At 36.9% G+C, this 17,283-nt stretch overlaps 2 protein-coding genes across 2 annotated transcripts in view; one reads left to right on the top strand and one right to left on the bottom strand.

The window, feature by feature from the left end:
* LOC104585839 (uncharacterized) overlaps positions 1 to 4,493 on the top strand; it is a 145,736-nt gene extending 141,243 nt beyond the window's left edge. Inside the window, exon 16 of the mRNA XM_088903670.1 lies at positions 3,481 to 4,493. The gene's annotated coding sequence lies outside the window, so the exon portion shown is untranslated. The remainder of the gene's footprint in view (positions 1 to 3,480) is intronic.
* On the bottom strand, positions 2,423 to 3,484 carry LOC148800809 (uncharacterized). The gene has a single exon (XM_088903847.1). The coding sequence runs from the start codon at positions 3,482 to 3,484 to the stop codon at positions 2,423 to 2,425; it is 1,062 nt and encodes a 353-aa protein (XP_088759973.1).
* Positions 4,494 to 17,283: the final 12,790 nt, after the last annotated feature.

Raw genomic sequence — 17,283 nt, 5'->3', positions numbered from 1 at the left:
TTACCTGACACGATAATATCGTCCACATATACGAGAACAAGCATGTGCACCCTATCCTGACGAAAGGTGAAGAGGGAGTAATCTGAACATGATTGCTAAAACCCATATGTCTTCAAGGCTGCGGTTAATTTAGCAAACCAACATCTCGGCGCTTGTTTCAAGCCGTACAGAGATTTTCGCAACCGACACACCATACCTAGTTTATCTGACTAAAAACCCGAAGGCATTCGCATGTAAACTTCCTCATGTAGATCACCATGCAAGAATGCGTTATGTACGTCCATTTGATAAAGCTCCCAATTTTCTAGCTGTTGTGACTACAAGGAAGGTATAGACAGTAACCATTTTTGCAACTTGGGCAAAAGTTTCATTATAATCAATTCCCTCAACTTGCTTGTTCCCAAAAACCATGAGACAAGCTTTATATCTTTCCACTGTCCCATCAGCATTATACTTGATTCGATAAACCCATTTGCATCCTATGGCTCGTTTTCCGAATGGCAAAGGCTCCATAGTCCATGTCTGATTATTTTCAAGTGCATGTATTTCTTTTTGCATAGCATCCCTCCATTTTTCATCTTTTACGGCTTTAGCAAAAAAAGTGGGTTCAACTCCTGCAGTGATAGCTGCCAAGAAAGCACGATGTCGAGAAGAAAAATTGTTATAGTTCACATAGTTATCTATGGGGTAAGGACTACCTATAGAATATGATTGGCCGAGTGAGCTTGCAAAGGGACGCGGAGAGGGACTCAAGCGCTGTGTGGTGTGAAACACATAGTCTCTTAACCTTGTGGACTGCTGTTTTTGTCGATGCCCACGGCCCAAATGAGTATCAGAGTGCTACTGTTGCTCAACATTGCCACCCCCCCTGACGTCAGGTCTGTCTTCGCTTGCATTTTTTGTGGTGACGTCAGAAGGATGCATGGGTGCATTGGTATTCAGGTCTACGTGGGTTCCTTCTTCTACACGGACTCCTTCTTCTGCGAGTTCATCTTGTTGGTTAGTCTCCGTCTCGCCATTTGCAAGTCCAGGTGAAGAAGTGGATGGTACCAACACCTTATCTGTCCCACTTATTCCACAATCTTGTTCTTTGTTTGGCCGTGCATCCTCTTTGTGTGCATACGGGAATTCATGCTCAAAGAAAGTAACATTTTTGGAAGCAAAGAGCATGCCGGACTCTAAATCATATAAGCTCCATCCTTTCTTCCCAAAAGGATACCCGACAAAAACACATCGTCTGCTTCGACTAACAAATTTATCCCCTCCATGACCAGGATTGTGCGCATATGCTAAGCAACCAAAGACTCGCACATTATCATAAGGAGGTCGCCCAAATAACATTTCATAGGAAGTCTTTCCCTTTAAAAGAATGGACGGTGTCCGATTGATCAGATAACATGCGGTCAAGACACATTCCCCCCAAAAATCAATAGGCAAGCTAGCTTGAAAGCGCAAGGCGTGGGCAACATTGAGTATGTGGCGGTGCTTGCGTTCAACGCTCTCATTTTGTTGAGAGGTCTCGACACAAGTGGTTTGATGAATAATGCCACTTTCAGCAAAATAACCAGCCAAACAAACAAACTCAGTCCCATTGTCAGTACGGATCACCTTGACAGGTTTGTTAAATTGCCTTTGAACCATAGCAAAAAAAATTTTAAAGGACTCGTCCCACTTCCTTCTTATCAATCAGAAGATAAATCCAAACGCCTTTAGAAAAATCGTCCACTATGGTCATGAAATAATGTGCACCACAAGAAGCTGCAGTTCTATAAGGACCCCACAAATCACAATGAATTAACTCAAAAATATCGGATGCTTTATTATTACTAGGAACAAACTCTTCCCGACATTGTTTAGCTCAAAAGCATACATCACAACCCTTACTATTGTTAGTATGCTTAGTACGAAAAGGTAGCAATTTAATAATTCTATAAGAAGGATGCCCCAACCTTTGATGCCAAATATCCAACGTTCTGCTCTCTATAGTCTTCATTGCTCTTGTTGATGCAATGCTCCGGAAATAATAGAGTCCCTCTTGCTGCTTACCCGCTCCAATCAGCATCCTCGTAGTGTGGTCCTATATCACACAGAATTTGTTAGTGAACTGGACGATACAATTCGATTCCTCAATTAATTGTGATACAAAAAGTAAATTGCAATTCAAACTAGGCACATATAAAACACTAGTCAGTTTTAGGTGATCGTCCAGTGCAATTGTGCCTTCTTTTTCTGCTATCGTCGCTTTCCCGTCTAGCAGCCCGACAGAGCACAGAATGATATTCTTTATGTCTCTCATCGACTCGAGGTTTCCTGTCATATGATGAGAGGCCCCTGTGTCTATTATCCATTCTGACAATTTTTGCTTACCACTTAGTCGTTGATTCCCTTCTTTTTGTGTGTTCAAAAGGTTGAGTAACATGTTTCACTGCTCACTGCTTAGTCCATTTAACCCGGTCTTGGCTGCATCGATTGATTCTCCTTGAGACGTATTGCCTTGCGCAGAGGCTTTGGCTGTATTGGCCTTAGCTTGGCTGTCACGACCTTTTCCTCCTGCCCCTGTTCGTTGTTTCTGTCCACCACGCCCTCGGCCTGTCCCACGGGTATTATTTTTCGGCCGATCACCCCACCATTCAGGATAGCCGATCAGTTGGAAACAAGACTCTACATCGTGGCCTGTCTTGTTGCAGTGAGTACATATTGTGTTCTTGTCTCTGCCTTCGCTTTGCCTCTTTCCTGTGTGGGTTGCGAAGGCCACAGCTTCAGATTTCTCTTCCTTTGTGCGCGTCATAGTTTGAACTTGCTCTTCTTGAACCACTATGTCATAGGCTCGATTCAAATTTGGCAAGGGTTCCGTACTCAGTATATGCGAACGCACACCTCCATAGACCGTGTCATCTAGCCCCATCAAAAATTGATGAAGTTTCTCTTCATCTCGTTTCTTATCCCACGCCCTGCTTATGTTGCAGTTGCACTTGCCACATTGACAAGTGGGATATTGCTCATAATTTCCCAATTCCTCCCATATCATCTTGAGTTTACCATAGTAATTCAGAATCGTCATACCTCTTTGTTTGCAATTCACCAGCTCGGATTTGAGTTGTTGGACTCGTGGTCCATTACCAACAGAAAATCGCTCCTTTATGTCGTCCCAGAGTGTCTTCGCAATCTCTGTGTATGTTACGGTTGAACGTAAATTTGGTTCAATCGTATTCAGAATCCATGACACAAGCATGGAATTCACCATCCACCAATCTTCTAATTCCACTGAATCTTCCGAAGGTTGTTTCACCGATCCATCAATGAAACCAAATTTCTTCTTGGCTCGCAGCGCCATTCTTATTGCCCGAGCCCATTCATCATAGTTGTCACCTCTAAGCTGGATCTGTGTGATAACGCTCCCTGGATTGTCATTGGTTGATAGAAGATAGGGTGAGATCACGTTCCTTGGACATTGACTGCCGCTCTGATCCTTGTTTTCAGCCATGTCGAGTATAGTGTTGGTGCCGCTGAAGAGAAACTGCCGCAGAACGTTGATTCACCGGAAGAACTCTGCGAAAAATCACAGTGCCGCACTGATTTGGTCTGTGAAAAAACACAGTGCCGGACTGAAACAGCTCAGAGCATTGTCGCCGCTGATCACTGGTCCGAAGTGCCGCCGCTGTTCACCGAAGGAGACAATGATCACCGAAGAAGACGATGAACAGTGATACTTCAGAAACCAGAAGAAATGCTGCCGTTGTTCTCCGAAGGAGACGATGATCACTGAAGTGCCGCCGCTGGTCCGAAACCAGAAGAAGTGCCGCCGTTGTTCACTAAAGGAGACGACGATCACCGAAGTGCCGCCACTTGTCCGAAAACACAGTGCCAGATCGCTGATCCGAAGTCGCCGTTGATCACTAGTTCGAAGCCAAAGGAGACAATGATCACCGAAGTGCCGCCGCTGGTCCGAAAACACAGCGCCGGACTGAAAAGCACAACGCAGAACGTTGTCGCCGCTGATTGCTGATCCAAAGTCGCCGCTGATCACTGGTTCGAAGTCGCCGCTGATCGATTGTTGCAAAGCGTCGGACTGAAAACCACAGCGCAGAACGTTGTCGCCGCTGATCGCTGATCCAAAGTCGCCGCTGATCACTGGTTCAAAGTCGAAGGAGACAATGATCACCGAAGCGCCGTCACTGGTCCGAAAACACAGCGTCGGACTAAAAAGCACAACACAGAACGTTGTCGCCGCTGATCGCTGATCCGAAGTTGCCGCTGATCACTAGTTCGAAGTCGCCGCTGATCGATCGTTGCTGCCGTCGTTGATCTCCAGAGTGCCCTTGCTCTGATACCATGAAAAAACAGAACTTCTCTGATTTCTACTTTCATGTTTTATTCACTAACAATACCCAAATATATACACTCGAGAGTCTCCTACGTATACAAAGATCGGAGACTCCTGATTCAATTACAATTACAACATAGACTTTCAATCATAATTATAATCTATTGAAATCCTAACATAATATTAACATTCATGGAAGAACTCATTGGGGGAAGTGGATGCTCAGAATCGGTTGTCGGAACTTCAAGGACAGTACTAGAATAGGTGGTGATTGCAGCTTTATCCTTCATTGCGTGTTCCTCATTGTCAACATCTTCCATGGAATGCTCTATCTCCTCCTTGTAAGTGGCTTCTAGTCGATCAAAACGAGCCATGGAAGATTTGAACATTTGTGTAAGCACTAAGTCCTTCCATCATGTGCTCTTGGTCAGCTACCAATGATCGAAGCTTTCATTTCAGTTGAATTAATCGGTGTTCAAAACCAAAATCGATTGCCGGCTCCGATACCAAATGTTATGATCCCGAATAGGACGTAACGTAAATTTCTTCTTCGAGGGAGACGAGATACCTCCAGTAAAAACCAAACGGTTTTAGGTAAAATTCTTTAAAACCACCCCCCTACAAATAAGGCATTAAACACTAAACTCAGCCATGTACTAACACTATAGACGTGTTTCACATACGATTACAGAAAATCAAATTTAATCCCTACACGTCACTAACAACGTGCCCCACTTAATTTGTCCTACTACTCACCCGATTTTACTTACCCACTAACCACCTTCAAATTTTATCCCATTATTCAAACGTACTATCTAATATATTGACACGTGGACTCCCTTTAATAGACATATGACAGTATCCTTGTGTACATCTCTACAAATATAGCGTGTTTGTAGCCAATTGATCTGTAGAATTCGTGTTATAATAAGATTTACCACATCCATAGTTCCATACCTGTTGTAATCATTCCCCGTGTATCAGAACCATCTTTCTAAACTTTTTTATATTGGCACTTGTAACTAAGGTTTTTAAAACTGGATTGGATAAGGAACCGTTCTGGGTCTGGTTTCCGGGTTGATGAGTCCAACCATCCAGTCTGAATGGACAGCCTACTCTGATGAAAAATTAAAAATTTTAAAAAACCAAAAAAAAAAAAAAAAAAAACTGTTTTATGTCAAATGGTTCAACTGCTTGGATCAGTAGTTTGCTGACCAAATCAATGGTTTTTGATCAAACAGAATTTTTGGGGTAACAGATTTTTGGTCCGGTTTTGAAAACATTTGGTACCTTTGTTCGATGGTCATCTCCAAGTAATGTTCAAATGGTGGAGTTCAAGTATAAAACGGAAACTCTCCAATGATGGGAAATAGTAGCACCACACTACCACAGCATGCAGCTGTTTGGTCTCTTTTCCCGGTGAATATCATCTACCTACATCTCAATTCTCAACGTCCTAGAAGATACATACATACGCCCAACTTGCAGAAAAGAGTGGTTATCTTTAACGAGGGAACGTGTAGACATTTCATCCTTCCATTGCCCCCTGAATAAATTAATGTTACAACCTGCAGATGTACTGACAACATATTGTATCTTTTTCTTTTATCATCATTTTACAATACATAATTGCAAGTTGGTGTTGGTGTTGGTGGAGGTTGATTATTAGATTAAACCAATTAGGAAGACTCAATTTTCATGTTTAAAAGGATGGGGGACGGTTGGAATCTGGGTATGGGTCGTTCAACTTGTCAATCACGTGTATAGAGAGAGAGAGAGCTTTCACTCCTCTCTTTTGTCCTTTATTTTTGTGGGGGATGCCTTAGCTCGAGCGGGAAAAAAAAATAAGCAAGAGTAAAAAGAAGAGATGCTACTAGTCTTACGGGATGTTCACGGTTCGGTTAATTGAATCATAGTACTTTTTTATAAATCGAACCGGTGGTACCGGTTTTTTCAATTCTTCAAATCGAAATTGAACCAGTACCATTGGTTAACCGGTCCATCAGTTTTAGTTTTTGACCGGTTCGGTTCTTTGGTTTTTCGGTTTTTTATATTTATAATATATATTATACAAATATATGTATAATATTATATTATAAATAATAAATGATATATAATATATTATAAATATTTGAAAAATATATTTATAAATACTTCATTATAAATATAATATAAGTATATATTTTTATATATAATGAATATATATTTATATATAATACATAGAAAATATGTGACATATATTAAAAATATATATAAAATATACATAAAAATATATATCGATTGGTTCGGTTAATTGTCGGTTTTTTTGTAGGTTAACTGAAAACTAAACCGGTCTTTCAATTTTTCAAAAATCCCAAACCGATCGATTCGATTAACCATATTTTGTGGTTCGATTTGATTTTTCAGTTTTTCAAATTTTCACGGACACCCGTAACTAGCCTAATGGGAGAGGAGAGAACCCATCATTTCTACCTTTTGTTTATGGTAATGGAAAAGTAGTGGACCTGACTTTGGCTCAAAGGCTTGGTAGCAAAATACGTCTTGAAGGAAAATGCAACGAGAGAAAAAACGAGAAGAATGAAAAGTAAAGAGGGAATTTCTCCTAACCCGGGAGGGGGGTGTTTAAATATGATTTCATCATCTGACAGAAAAACTTCAACAATATGATATTTCATGATTCGTTGTATTCAAGTCTTATGATAAAAAAAAAATGCCCATGCTGTTGAATCATCCTAGGCATTCAATTTGTTGACTTTCTTAGAGATCGAGATCGCTTGGAAACTTAATTTTTAAATCCAAAAGATCTGTTGACGAGGGATTTGAATTTTGATTGAATCATGTATCCCAATTAGCCGTCTCCAGTAGCAAGTTGTCATTTGTGACATATTTGGACGCTACATGAAAGGGTGTCAGTGGACCGAAAATCAATTTGGACGGACCAACTTGGATTGAATCAATCTGGTTCAAAATATATATTAGATTGAATTAGACCTGGTTCATCCATAATAAATTTATATTGGACTGGGTTGGGTTGGATTAAGCCAATATGTGGCCCATTGATATAACATAAGAATATAGATAACAATGGACCGGGTTTGGGTTGAAATCAATCTAAATTAAAATGAATTTGAACAGGTTGGATGGTCCAAACATTGAATTGGACCAATCCAAAATATTCATTGGATTGGATTGGACCTGATCCATTTATAATAGACTCACACTGGACTGGATCAGATTGGACCAAATCCAGTCCAATTGACAACCCCACATGTAAGCCTAAATTCTGATGTTTAATTGGGCAGCATGCCTTGTGGACTTGCTTTTGAGAAGTGCATGTGCATTCTACAGTTTCATTTGGGATCCAAGGGGCAATCCAGATCTCCTACCCACAAACTCTTCCCACTTCTCTACCCACAGGACACTACAGGAGGTATTGGGAATATCTCCCATGTCATGACAGGCATTCAAGGGGAGGAAATTAGATTTGGTCCTCACAAAATTGTGTTCATACAGTTCACATAGTCCCTTGTAGTCTTGTATTGAGAATATCTCCCCATAAAAATAAAAATAAAAAATAAAAAAAAGACATGCAAGTACAAAGATACTCCTAATACACAATTGTAAAAGGTTGTGTAGATGATGTGAGCACGGGTCTCCAAGGGGAGATATTCCCAATGATCTCAAAGATGTGGGATGATTTTGTGGGTAGGAAATCCAAGCTACTTGTGGGGTGGGAGGGGGGGTACCTGATGGCTGATGCCTCTTTCCTAAAAGGAAAGTAGCATGTTCTGAGCCCTATGGTTGTTCATAAGAAGGCCCAATTCGACCAAACCAACCAATCCGGACCGACCCAACCCGAGTCTGCCGGGTTTTCATCAGCATTGGTCGGTTTCGGGTTGTACAAATTCATAAACCGATGGTTCGGCCCGAACTGAATCGACTTAGTTCCTACTTAACTAAAAACTGAAATATCTAAAAATATATATTCCAATATCTATATCTAAAAATATATATTATAAAATATGTCAGATATATATTTCCAGAAAATATATATTCCAATATATTTGTATTTGTATGTACATTTTTGTTTATATATATATATATATATATATATATATATATATATATTCTAAAATACATATTTCAGTTTTAAATATATTTCTAGAAAACTGGATCGGTTTCGGTTTCCATCTCAGATAACCCGACCAGGTCGAATCAGTTGGAAAAACCTCAATAAACCGACCCAACTCGACCCATGAACAGCCCTACCGGGCCCCTCAATTTTCCAAGGCTGGAATAAAAAAGGATTCGAGGTTTTCTATTACACTTCTTTTTTGAGCAAAATTTGCAGAGCCGAAACCCTGTAAGAATAAGGAACGATTCAGTGGGGTCGTTTAGAGGAGTGGGGACCTGAATGGAAAGTGCACGATGAATGCAGTAGATCCGAACTCCGTTTGGTTAATCAGAAAACCCTTTTTTCTTTTATGTAAAATGAAACATTAACCAGCTTTTATGCCAAAGACATGGTTTCTTACTTTCCTTATATCATTTGTTTTTTTTTTTTTCTTTACAGGGTTCTGACTTGTAGGATCCTGAAATTTTGGTCCACGAAGGACACAGAAGTAGGTGAGTATCTCTGTCTTTACCTGTTTATACAGATCATATTAAATTTAAGGCTTTTCAATCCCACTCTCATTAAATGAGGATTTAAAATATTTGAGCTTGGGTCGTTCTATGGCAAGATTGCCTATCACTTAACCACCTTACATTAATGAAAGTTTTGTTCAAGTCAAATTAATGATAAATAAAAATAGAGAAAAAAAGGGAAAATCTATGAAGTCAGAAAGATATGATACCTGAAAGGTTTTGACCAATCACAACTTCCGATGAATTTGGATGAAAACCCTATTGGTTGGTTCTATTTTTATGATACCAGTTGATTGATCGTAAGTTTTTTCAGTATTACGCCTTTATGGCATTATGGCTTCAATCAAGAAAAATTTGATCATTAAAACTAGTATTTTATAAAAAAAAATTAAGCACTATTTGATTCACAGGAACAGGGGTTTGGAATGAAATCGGAATGGACTATTCCTATTCCAACGGTTTGGTTGGGCAGAACAAGAATCCCATTCCCATTCATGCTGGAATGGCATACCCCTATTTGATGAAATGGTCATTCTCTGCCCCTCCCTTGGGAATGAAATCTCATTCCTGCTCATTCCAATTCATTTTCCTATTCTGTCTGATACAAACAGACTATAGGAATAGACTATTCCGATTCCGATTTTGAAAGATTTTGATTCTAATTCTGATTCTGACTGTAAATCAAATAAATCAAACATACCCTTATATTAATTACTGAAGAACATTTAAATATTTTTTTCACCTTGTTTCAAATTTTATAAAAAAAATTGCGCATGTCCTGATAATACATGTCCATGGGCGTCTACTACCTGTCATCCATCAACGATGGCTTTTTCCTAATTGAAAGGAAGCTGCTGCTGTGTACCATTGCTATTGCATTTTAAGAAGTAATTCTATTATCACAAGCAATAAAATCTCAAAGTATCAACACTGTTATACTTATCTGTGGAGGAAAGAAAAAAGAAGAGAAAACTTCTACTCTATGGCCTGTTTTATTATTGGCATTAAAAGAAAATGAAAAGATAAAGGATTTTTGGACCCCACATCTTCCAAGCGCTTTTGCAAATATAGTGTAGAACTGTAGATTACAGAAGTGATCTCTGTCCGATGGCACAGAACTCATAAGAGTGGAGTGGACTCCATCACCATGGCCCCATCCTTCCCCTTGCTATTGTCTTTCCACAGATCTTCCGATTTCATTCAATTTAATAAGTACTAAAGAAAGTCGACAATAACAAAAATGGTAGCAGCAGTCAGTCAACCCATCCATTTCCATTTCCCTCGGTTTCACGTTCCATGATTGTGTCTCCCTCGACGTAGTCCTCTCTCTACTTTATTATTTCTTGATCTATATTCGATCAAAAAGAACACAAGCTTTACTTTAGCCCCCTTAATTGATCTCAAAGACCATGTTTTTTAAGCTTTTTATATATCTCTGCTTTTCTTCTTTATATAAGTCCCTGTCCCTGTCCCTGTGCTTTTTCTTTATCTTTTGGTGAGACTCCCGAGTACTTTGGATACACACTCCTTGTGTTGTTTAAACTATTAAAATCATTGAGGAAATCAATTTAGGGTCTATTTGTTTTTCAATAAGTTACCTGGGTAAGTATTTCACAGGAAAGATTTACCCGAGTAAGTACATTTACCCGTGTTTTTTTTATTTTTTATGTAAATAAAGCAATGACCATTTTAGTCACAAAAATTCATTATTAAAAAGGGTATTTTTGTCCTATTCAAGTGTTGGCAACTTTCTTCCTAGATGGAAAAGTTATTTACCCACCTAGGAGATGGGTATCACTTTTAGGGGTGTAAACAGATCAAATTCAAATTGGATCAGGCAATATCCGAATTCGATTCGATAACCGACGGATATTGAAAATTAATATCCAAATTCGAATCCGATTAAATATTCGAATATTCGATTCGAGTTTAATTCGATTAATTAATTATTTAGATAATTAATAAATATATAAAATAAATATTATATTGACATAAAGTATATAAATATATAAACTATTTATATAACTTAATGATTATATATAACATTTTATATATTATATATAAGAATTAAATAATTGGTCAAATTCGGATATTTATTGAATCGAATTAGGTCATATCCGAATTCGGATCCGATTAATTATTCGGTATTATAATAGTTATTAAGCACGTGCATTGCATGTGAGAATTTTTTTCGTATTAATTACTTGAATTTTAAATACATCATAGTTAAGATAGAAATTGAAAATTAATAAATGTAATATTAAAACTAAATGTAATTGCTTGTTGTAAATGTGCATGTGCATTGCACAAGAAAATTTTAAATTATAATAACACTTATTATTATTATTATTATTATGACATTATTTATTAACTCATTTGACCCCATATGGTAGAATTGCTTACCCACCACCGGGAGGGAAGAAAATGGTTTTGTTTTTAAATTTCTTTTTTTAAAATATTTATTTTTATACTATTAAAATTAATGTAATGGATTTAATTAGTAGAATTTAATGATGAGAAATATATATTTTAAATTTAGGATTTAATTAGTAGAATTTAATATCAATAATCAATTACTCTATTTGCCCTCGTTTTTTATGAATAAATTTAAATATGGAGAGATAAATTTTGTCTTCAAAAAATTCCAAAAATATTATTGAGGTTATTCATACTTTTTAAAGTAGTGTATATATATATATATATATATATAGAGAGAGAGAGAGAGAGAGAGAGAGAGACTTACCGACCTGCCAAGCAAAGAGTAAGACATTCAGCCTCAGAATCCAAATGACTCTATACCACCCCCACCTTATATTGTTGATTTGCCTTATTTACGTAAATTTTTTTTTTCTCAAAATAATGGATGGGAGAAATTAGAAGACTCTTCAGACAGAGAGAGAGAGACTTTGTATAAATGCTTTTGTTTGAGCAATAGAGCATCCTGCACTTTGGTAGTAGGTCGTTCTCAATACAATTATTCATATGCTGAAATATCTTTAGAATATACGAGTATGCCACACATTGGCAAACCACCACTATATATTTTAAGACACATTGTATTCCTCAGTGATAATGCCATCCATGATGGTGACAAAATTAGGGTTACCTTAGAAGTTAGAAGTAGATTTGGGTTAGAATGATTCCCTATCACCCACCCATGAAGGTTTGGTATGACCCGACACTTTGTCTCCATTTGGTTTGAACACAAAAGTTAACAAATTTGAGGCATCTGACAAATTCGGTAGTTTTATATTATTAGGGGTGGATTCCACCCGAGTCTAACCAAATATTACATTATCAAAATCCGATTTTGCAGAATAAAGGAATATATGAGGTTCGAATTTGGACTCAAGCTCAATTCATTTGGCTTGATTCAAGTTTAACAGTAACTTCATTTTCATATAAAATTTTAAAATATATATGTATATAATTATTTCTTATTATATATAAATATATTATAAATAAGTTAGATTAATTTTGCGAATTTCATGAGTTGAACTTCATATTATTTGAACTCGGCTTGATTTGGATCGAGACAAATTAAGCTTTTAGTGAGTAAAGTTCGAATTATTTGTGAATAATTTGATTCATGTCTACCCTAAATATTATTTTTAAAAAAGGAGTTTGGATTTTCTGCACACAAGAATTCTATTTATGTCTACTCATATAATATTGTAGTTACACATGGAGAATATCTCATCTTCTTACAGAAATAATGTATTGTATAAAGAAATGGATAGAATTCTTATGGGCAAGAGATCCAGAATCTTAAAAAAAAAGACAACTTTCTTTGAATCGGACTCGGGCTGATCGATACCCGTATATTATAATATGTATAATATTCACGAGAACACATTGATCCTTGTATCAAGGCATCGAGTCTTACTAGAACATCCTTGGTGGGTGCCAATTGCCAAGCAATAATTTAGAGGAATTTTTTACTTTTTTTTTCTTTTTTCTCCTTTTTCAATGGGACAACCACGTGAGATGCTTCCTCGATGTGCACGTGGACTTCTGACCCATCTGTTTTTATTTTTATTTTTATTTTTTTTTTTTTTTTGCCTTTCTTTATGACTTCTGAGTTCTGACCCATCACTGATCCCATTATCCACCCGGTTTGTCTATGTGAATGCAAAGAGTGTATTGACCCGGTAATCCGACCCGAAATATGCTCCATATAATCTGGCCAATAGGGGCGTATCTATGTAGACGAGGATGATTCCAGAACGCGACTGGGATGAGTCGTCCGGTCAATCCACACAGGACACAGCTTTGGTATCCGATGTAATGGGTGTGATAGACCTTTTCTTGTTGGATTGATTCCATCAGATCCGATTCATTCAACTCTCTGCTGCCACCATCATCAGCCTTCCAAAAGATTCTTTTCCCACAACGCATCACCATCAACCTCTGAAAAGTCTTCCAAGTAAAACGAATAAAAAATCTAAAACAAAACAACATTTCCACCCTTATTTTCTCTCAGGATGCGCCTTCTGTTTGTTACAAATGCTCGGGGGAACCCGATTTGCTCCTCACAGAATGCCCTTCAAATCAATTTTACACAGAATTTTCTATCAGGAGCAAATCCGATTTCAGCTCAGCGACTCTGCTCACCGTTGAACATTATGGCTGAAAGATACAACAAAATGGATGGATTCGGATTAGTTAAACGCTTTAACTGTGTAATAGGCTGTGGAACACCAATGATACCATTAATCAAACAGCTATTAGTTCAGCTAATCCTATCTTAAAATCCACCAACTTTTTCTTCACTTTCTGTGTTTCGGTGACCCAGCCCGGATTGGGATCTGCTCCTCACAAAGTGCGCCTCACTCCGACCTCATCAAGTCATCATGCATCCGGAATATTTCTCATAAATAATTATAGGATGTACGTGTGAGGCGAGCAGATCCCGTCTCTACCCAGCCCAGACTGTTGTCATGTTGAGGCCCACTTTATTTGCAGCTAGCCATTAGCCAAGGATGAGGTGAGGTGGGGCCCACATACAGCTAATCACAACATTCACACTCAAGTTCAACGACATTTGCTTGTCACCCAAACTCTGGGACCCACGTAACCCTGCAATCACGCCGTTTATTTAAAAGCTTTTCCGCTAATACATATATTTCTTTCCATGACACCACGGCATCTGAATCACCATCTCCTTTGTGTTATCGTTGAAAGTTGAAACTTGAAAACAGATCTTCTTTGAAACGCCCACTCAACATATATTGACAAATTCGGTTGGATTTCGTCGTCTTGCATCGGGAATTATCCGTCCCTTTGTAATTTGTATATAACTCACTAGTCTCTTTCAAACATATCTTCCTTTGATTTTTACATGAGAGAGAGACTGTACTGAATAAAATTCAGAGGATTTTGAGGTAAGGAATCAGAAATGACGATTGACTATCACACCCAATTAAGTGTAGGGTACCGTGGTCGACCTAGCTACTTTTGAAGGCAAATGGAATAATTTAGGCTGGTTGGTGTTGAAATAAATAGGTGAATTACACTGTAGAAATCTGAAATTACAGTTTCCCATATAAATCGCATCATCCTTGTGAATTTGGCACAATATACGGTTGATATTAAGAATTTTGAGATGGACTGAACAGTCATTCTTCCAAAAATAAATATTAATTGAAAAATTATTTTACAAATTTAGGATGAACTTATTGTACAAACTTTGATTGTCTTCTAACAAATAAATTGTGGCAAATGAATCAATGAGTACTAATTGAGATGGTTATTCAATGTCCCTCCAAATATAGAATCAATCGATATAACTGTAAGTTCTCCCTAATAAGATCAATGGGCCTTACATACACCCTGCACTGTCCCTTCAATTCCAAATAGGGAATGTGTGAATATCAAATGGGGAGACTAATAAATATTTCTCCCACCAAAGGGAGAAAATAGCTCAAGGTTTAATGGGAGAAAAATGGAAAATCTTACATGAATGAGGAAACAAAACTTCAATGGAGGGGATCCCCTGTTGCTGCTTGATTCAGAAATGCATGCATGTAATATTATATGTGTTTTTGCAATTTTTTCCTAGAGATGCCAATTGTTCTTACTTTTTTATACTAGCCACGTGGCATCTTATAGAAAGAAGAGAGAGAAGAAAGTATATGGGTTGAATTGGATTATATGTGTGGAGGAAGGGAAATGGGCACTGAAGAAAAAAGGAAATAAGATAAAAAATATAGGGATTTAAATGGAAAGAGGAAGTTCATAACTGCATGAAACTTATGCTTCATTTAGTTTATATAAAAAAAAAGGTAATAATAAAAAGACAACTTGATTTAAAAATATTTTTTTAGTTTTTTCATATTGAAAATCAGGGTTTCTTTAGCTGTCACTTTGTCCTCTTGAAACCTTAAATTTACAATAAGTTTTTCTTTCTTGGTCTATATTATCTTCATGTTGTCATCATCATCATCATCATCATCATCTAAACCTTATTTCAACTATATGGGGTTGGCTTATTGAATTCTATTTCGTCATTCCCTTCTATCCATTGTTAAATTATCTTAATGTTAAACCAATTCCTCAAATTTTATTTTGGTCCTACCTGATGAGTTTTACTATCCTGATCAATCAGAGCATCTTCATCTCAGGGATTCAGAAGAGTTGATAAATAGATTTGAATATTATATTGTTTCTTGAATCACAGTATGAAGACCCTAATCTCATAGGTTCAATATCAAATTTGAATGTTTTTAAAAAAAAATATCAATTTTGAATTTACTCCCCTAAAAGGAATTTTTCTGACCACCTACCCTTTATCCCGGAGAAAGGGTTGAATTGGTCACTGGTTCAACCATCTGAATCGATAGATCAATGATCAAATCAACAATTTTTTATAGGACATTGTATTAGAAAAGTTATGACCAATCAACCGGTATTCTAAAAGTGATAACTAATTACGTGGTATTCATCAAAATTAAGAGAAAATTTTCATTGGTCAAAGCTCTTCCCGTATGATGTCTCTTTAGCATCATAGATTTTTCCCTTTTTATATTATTATGTTAGGATTAAAATTGTGGTCTGATCGTCCATCCAACAAGCTGGGTCATTAATCAGTGAAAAATACTGGTTTACATGAATGAATCATTTAATCTTTACTCGATTGGATTGGTTGAAGCTTGAGGCAGCAGCATCTTTGGGTTGGATTCCATTCAAAATAAAATCAAGCGTTATTTTCTAAAACACCTCCTATATTTAATGAATTTATTAAAACTTACCCTATAGTTTGTGTTTTACTAAGACATCCCTTATAGTTTACAATCAATTTACTTATTCAACCTTTCATTAGATGAAAGTAGAAAATGACAGTTTTAATCATAACATCCATTCAAATAAATTTAATCAAAAGAAACTAAAAACAAAAAATACCATTTTTTCCCTAATAAAATAGGGGCAACCACTCTATTTATCTCTATTTGGTCAATTTTGTTTTCTATAAAAATATTTTTCACTCAATTTAGGGGTATTTTTGGAATAAACAACCATGGGTCTATACCCTTTAACATTTTTCACTTAGTTTAGGTGATCATGTTACTATTTTCAGATACCAAAACAAATGGTTCATAATGAAAGGTCGATTAAGTAAATAGGTTGCAAATTATAAGGGGTGTTTTAGTAAAATACAAACTATAGGTAGATGTAAGCAAATTTGTGAAACTATAGGGGGTGTTCCAGTAAATGACCCTAAAATCAATTTAGATGGATTGAATGGACCAATAAGACATATTAAATTTGACATGTACAGACTTAATGGTCCAAAGTATTTATTAGATTGGATTGAACCAGTTCCATCCATAATAGATTGATATTGGACTGAATCAATATCCAGTTCATTGATAGAAGATAAAAATACAGATATCAATGGACCAGGTTTGGATTGGAACTAATCTAAATTAAGACCATTTTGAATAGACTGGACAGTCCAGATAATGAATAGATTGGATTGGTCCAAAATGACCCAGAGTATTCATTGGATTGGATTGAACCTGATCCATCTGGTGTGGACCCATATTGGATTGGATCGGAATGGACCACATCCGGTCCAATTGACACCCCAACCTCCAAAGCTCCAACTATCTGTTTTTAGGGGGTGTTGAGTGATTATTAGAATACACTGCTGAAAATGTTGTGAAATAAAGGAAAAGAATTGAGATGCCTACCAAGTTTGCTTTGTATGAAAGCAACTAGTAGTGGGGGACAAAGTGGTTTAGATGGAGATTGATGCAGTTCAATAATGTAAGTGTGTTATGGTTTATTGAATTGTTCGTGGTCCCAACTAT

This window comes from Nelumbo nucifera, chromosome 4 (genome assembly GCF_055504915.1).
Source record: "Nelumbo nucifera cultivar China Antique chromosome 4, China Antique-T2T, whole genome shotgun sequence".
Classification (NCBI taxonomy): Eukaryota; Viridiplantae; Streptophyta; class Magnoliopsida; order Proteales; family Nelumbonaceae; genus Nelumbo; species Nelumbo nucifera.
The sequence above is the reverse complement of the archived record's forward strand: the minus strand, read 5'-3'. Positions and strand labels throughout refer to the sequence as shown.